The following is a 5,413-nucleotide window of genomic DNA, read 5'->3' on the forward strand; positions in this document are numbered from 1 at the left end:
GTTTTAGCATCTTTTTGGCCCAATAACTCAAACCCGTTCATAGCAACGAACCAGAAAACTTCTACCTCACAAACTCGCATCAAAATGGCGACTGCAGCGGCTGCCGCTCGATCTATTTTCCGGTCATCCTCCGTCCGTAGCGCGGCGGCAAGAGCATCCTCCCAAGCCAAAGCTGCACGCTCTCCCTTTCGCATCGGTAGCCAGAATGCTCTCTCTAATCGCATTTTCAGGTAACACCGCCATTGAAACTCACTCACGCGCACAGATCTATCTATTTCGTAATTTGATTTTTCTTCCGTCAGAAAACCTGATGTTTTCGTTTTTTCAAGATGCAAAACAAAATTCGTTGACGCCTTTAATTGATTTGAACTTTGAAGCGTCACCCCAAGGATATAATCGCATTCAGTCATAAACATAAAGTTCAATCGTTTTATGAAAAGTATCGAGCTAGAAGCTTTCGTAACTTCAATTTCCACAGCTTAATTTGCAATAGACGACTTATAGTTATCGTGTATTTTCATTTTGAATGATTCAGATGTCCAGCTGAAATGAGTGCCTGTTTGGAATCACTGCAACCTTTTCACACTGCCACTGCTTCAGCATTGATGACTTCCATGCTTACCCTTTCTCAACGTGGTTACGGTTGGCTCCCTGAAGGTAAAGTTCAAATTTGCCTAAATTGTCATTAATTGTATCCAATTTACGAAACTATCTTCATTTACTTGGGTTATATGATTCTAAATTACATGGTGATACTGCTTTCTGCTATATTCATATACTTATAACACTAGACATTGTTTGGGGGCTTATGCAGTCACTTAGGATGTAGCATTTTGAAGGTGAAGTGAAAATCTGTTGTGAGGTTATGGTGATTTGAAGATCGTTTTGCATTTTTGATAGTTTTATCTTTATTTTGACACTGTGATCGTAGTTTTGTGAACTTCAAATTAGTTAGCAAAGACCCTTATAACTATCAAATGATCATGTTCTTCAAGGGTTTCCCACTTTTACAAGAGCAATTGTTGTTCTTTATGGGTTCTAGGTTTCATTCATGTCAAGGCAACTTTCTTGTGTGTTCTTGACATTTCCATGGTTTGTTGAATCCTCTCATTCGAATAACAGTTCTTTCATATAACTTTGCATAGCTTATAAGTTCTAACCCATAATCAAGATCCAGTTTTGATTGGATTTACACTCTACCCACTAAACTTATTGCCTATTCTTGTTTTTGATTTTCATCTTTAGAGAATGTGATCATCTGTATTGGGGTTTTTTTTTCTCTCCTTTTGGATCTCCATGTCTTTAGTTTGGCTTCCTAATATTTGGATTTTTTTTCTTTATTGATTAGGTATCTAGCAAAGCATCATAGGGTCCCACCTTGATCTTCTTTCATTCAGTTTTGAGGTATGTTAGTATTCATCAAAAGGGGTCTTTAGATCATTATAGGTGTTAGGTCTCTTTAAGATCAAGGAATCATCATCTTATACTTGGTTTTTCTCCCCAAAAAATGATCATATGATCTTTTCATTGTTTGATCGAATAAAATAAAACACAGTTGATTTTTTGTTGTTTTAATGATTTGGGTGGCATCTTTTTTGATAAAGTGGTAAATGCTTGATTTGTAGGAGTTGACAGATGAAGATCGAGAAGCAAAAGATGGAATGATTTGGATCTTTTTGTGTTTTTTTTTTAAAGGTTTTGTTTGAATAGAAAACATATTATATAATAGATCCATCAATAATGAATCAGAAACTTGTGAAATGAGCAATTGAGGGTAACAGATTTAAGATTATGAATTTATGTTACATGCATAGCATTGGAGTAATCTAGTTTTGTATCATGATGCACGTTTAAATCGTTTAATGAAATTTTTTATTATTGGAAATGAATTTAAATGATGGTGAACTTATTATGAATCGTATCCTTGTTTAATCAGCTTGCAATGACGATGTGTGATGAGTTGTCAGAAGGATTGAAGCCAATTCTTGACCACAAACTTGAATAAGATGTTGACTTGTTGACTTTTACTTTTACTTTTTATTTTTTGGTGTTGATGATATAAAGAATGTTATTTTTATAGACTTGTTCAATGTCTTCAAGCTTGAATCTTATTTTTTTTAATTAATGTATTGTTTTTGATGTGTTGATGGGTGGCTGATGAGCAAAAAATACATTTATTTGGGTATGATTTTTGCATTATGATGTAAAAAAAATAAAAATCAAGAAAAAGTTTTGATAGAATACTCTCAAGGATAGTGAGCTCCTTTTTAAATTGGGATATTTACCAAACAATCTAATATCTATGTAATTAAACTTTAATCAAAGTCATCAAAGTCAAATGTGGTCAATGATTGCTTTTGTGAAATCCGAGGTTTTTGAAGATCCACCAAGATCTGCTGTTCTGTACTTTCCTTCTGCTATTGTTAACGACTCGCTGAAAGGAAACGCCAAGTGAAACGAAAGAAGTAAACTTCAGAAAGCGTCTAATGTTTATGGCCAGATAGAGCATCCAATTCCAAAGAATTCGAAAATAGTCAACAAATTTTGGTCGAGCTCTTTTGACCTTTCAAATAGTGATTATAGTTTGTTTAAGCCGAAATATAGAAATTACCATTAGAGTATTTTATGCTTTTTTATATAAAAATACTAGGATTTTGCCCTTTGTGTTCTGTGGCACTAGTAATGGATTTAAGAAAATGAATTATTTCATTAGCAATAGAAATTTAAAGTTGTTAAATCAATATGCAAAACCATGCATAGAAATTTAAAAGGAATTAAGTTGTGTGAAACAGAAAAGTCGTTGACCAATTTCATGCCAAACAAAATGCTTTAAATAAGAATTAAAATATAAAAAAAATACATTAAAACATAAACAAACTTGAATTTATACCGACATATATAAAAAAAACAAGTACTTTTTTTAAAAAAAAATTACGAATGGAAGTTGTAAATTTATATCAAAACATTGACCATCTCGAATTTATAGCGACACATATATAAAAATAAACACATAATATTTTTTAACTTGACGAAAAATTCAAAGCTTAGGGGTGAAAGCAACATTTTAGAAAGTTGAGGGATGGTAATTATATGAGAATCAAATTATATATATTACAACTAAACACAAAATGTTAGAAAGTGAAAGGAGTAAAATTTGACATTTTAGAAAGTTAAAAAATTATGGGTATAAAAATAACATTTTAAAAAAGTGAAAAATGGACCAAGTAAAAATGACATTTATAAAAGTTTAAAATTGAGGAAGTAAAAATAATATTTTATAAAATATAGGAATAGAAAGCATCAATTTACAAAATAAATGGATGAAAAATATTAATAAATAGAAAGCAGTGGGTTTAACCAAAGTCTTGGAAAGTTCCATGTACTTTGGGTTTTAGTATATATAAAATGTTTGTGGTTAGAAATACAATAAAAAATAATTGTTTTAAAGTTGATCCACATTAGTGCAATGTCATTAATTTTAACACATCAGTTTTATAATGCCTATTCACATCATTGCAATAACATTTATCTTTCAAAAGTGGTCCTCCCTGCATATGTGGCGTGTCAAACCTATTTGCAAGAGCTTTACAATGACCGATGTAGATGATCTAAGGTTATGGGGTATAGTGAAAAGATGTTCGAAGGTTATGGGGTATTGTGAAAAGATATTCGGTAGAAAATTGATGTCATATATATCCCACATCCTCTACTATATATATATATATATATATATATATATATATATATATATATATATATATATATATATATATATATATATATATATATATATATATATATATATTCAATTATTCATTATATATTCATTAACCTCTGGAAATGATTAACACTTCATATTTTTTATCTTTTTTTATAGGTATATTAAATAGGAAACATAATTAATAAACATAAATAAATATTTCACATTACTTAAAAACACATTACATAATTTAAAATTTAAACCTCAATAACTAAAAAAACATAAAAAATCATAAAATTTTAAGCCTAAATTACTAAAAAAAACATAAAAATATAAAATTTCAAACCTAAATTATTAAAAAAACATATAACTATAGAAATTTAAACCTAAATGACTTAAAAAACATAGAAAATTAAAAACCTTAAAACCTAATTTCAATATTTTCACGAATTATTGTTGGATTTCTAGAAACACGGCTAGATTTTCCGGGTCAATATCCGTGTAACGCCCCGATTCTCAGGTATTGATTTAAATGAAAGTTTATTTGGTTTTAAGATCTACTCAACGAGTTGGTTGCCCTACTCGTCGAGTAGCAGCGGGGTGGGATCGCATATTTAGTAGCCTACTCGCCGAGTCCATGAAGAACTCGACGAGTAGGAGCTGGCAGAAGAAACGCTAGATCCCGGGGTTTTGCACCCTATTTAAGGAAGCATAAGCCTCCTTTGGCCTCTTTATAGTCCTTTGAGAGCTCAGAAAACCCTAATTCGTGTAGTGCTTCATCCTTGTGTGTCTTAAGCTTTAGAAAAGAGGTTTTTGGAAAGGAAGAACTTGGAGGGCAACAGACTAGGAGCAAGGAAGGCGTGGGAATAAGAAATCTACCTCAGGTAGCATCATTTGGAGGTATCAAGTCATCACCTTTACTTCATTTTCCTTCTAGACCTCATTTAGTTTAGATTTAGGGTTTTTATGGTTTGATTGAGATGATAGTGTGGGATGTGAGCCAGATCTGAAGTTGTAACTTCAGATCTGGACCCTTCTTGGGTTCTAGAGTAATAAAGCTCTGAGCTTGGTCATGCATGAAGCCTCCTTGAGTATGAAACCCCCATTGTAAGCTTGGATTTGACATTAAGAGCCTTTTTAGCCATGCATGCACGTAAAGTTTGCAACTTTACTTGAAATGCATGCCTTAGAAGCTTGGATCTGTAATTTGGAGCCATTGCATGGCTTAAAAGAGTCTGTATGGCTTAAGGACTGAAGGAACTCGGTGAGTCGCAAGGTCGACTCGGCGAGTCATATGAAGATAGGCCTGGACCCGATGAGTTGGCTGAACAACTCGACGAGTCCAATGAAGATTGCCATAGAACTCGACGAGTTGTATGAATAACTCGGCGAGTCAGTTGAAGTTTCCCCAATTTATGTATGCGTGTGTAACCATAGAGTTGAAAGAAGGCAACTCGATGAGTGGCCTTAGAGTTCGATCGTAAACCGAAGGAACTCGACGAGTGGACAAGTACTTCAAGGAATTCGGCGAGTTAGGGTCAACATGGACTGTTGACTTTGACTGATGACTTTGATTTTGACCAGGGGTTGATTAGTTGGTTTATGGGGTACCTTGAAAGGTTGGGAACTTATGAGTATGATTATATTATGGTAATAGGTGGTGGAGTTTTGACAGTGATCCGAGAGTTGGAGTTCATCTACCAAGTCGACATC

The 5,413-nt window shown here is 33.0% G+C and overlaps 1 protein-coding gene across 4 annotated transcripts; it reads left to right on the forward strand.

The window, feature by feature from the left end:
• On the forward strand, nucleotides 1-2,147 carry LOC145003385 (protein NUCLEAR FUSION DEFECTIVE 6, mitochondrial-like). Of its 4 annotated transcripts, none has more exons than XM_078962514.1 (4): nucleotides 1-230; nucleotides 536-657; nucleotides 1,349-1,404; nucleotides 1,937-2,147. In XM_078962514.1, the coding sequence occupies exons 1-3, from the start codon at nucleotides 85-87 to the stop codon at nucleotides 1,354-1,356; spliced, it is 276 nt and encodes a 91-aa protein (XP_078818640.1). In that variant the 5' UTR covers nucleotides 1-84; the 3' UTR covers nucleotides 1,357-1,404; nucleotides 1,937-2,147. The 4 variants fall into 4 exon arrangements, with proteins under 4 accessions (XP_078818640.1, XP_078818637.1, XP_078818638.1 ...); XM_078962513.1 differs by lacking the exon at nucleotides 1,937-2,147 and adding an exon at nucleotides 1,626-1,885 and having other exon boundaries at nucleotides 2-230; XM_078962511.1 differs by lacking the exon at nucleotides 1,349-1,404.
• Nucleotides 2,148-5,413: the final 3,266 nt, after the last annotated feature.

The sequence above is a fragment of the Lactuca saligna genome, chromosome 6 (assembly GCF_052625555.1).
Source record: "Lactuca saligna cultivar CGN05327 chromosome 6, ASM5262555v1, whole genome shotgun sequence".
Lineage (NCBI taxonomy): Eukaryota > Viridiplantae > Streptophyta > Magnoliopsida > Asterales > Asteraceae > Lactuca > Lactuca saligna.

Bases quoted from the DNA above. Each gene is read 5' to 3' on its own strand.
- LOC145003385 (XM_078962511.1), top strand. From the start codon at position 85: ATGGCGACTGCAGCGGCTGCCGCTCGATCTATTTTCCGGTCATCCTCC. The intron at 231-535 runs GTAACACCGCCA...TGAATGATTCAG, and splicing joins CTCTCTAATCGCATTTTCAG to ATGTCCAGCTGAAATGAGTG. The intron at 658-1,936 runs GTAAAGTTCAAA...TTGTTTAATCAG, and splicing joins TTACGGTTGGCTCCCTGAAG to CTTGCAATGACGATGTGTGA.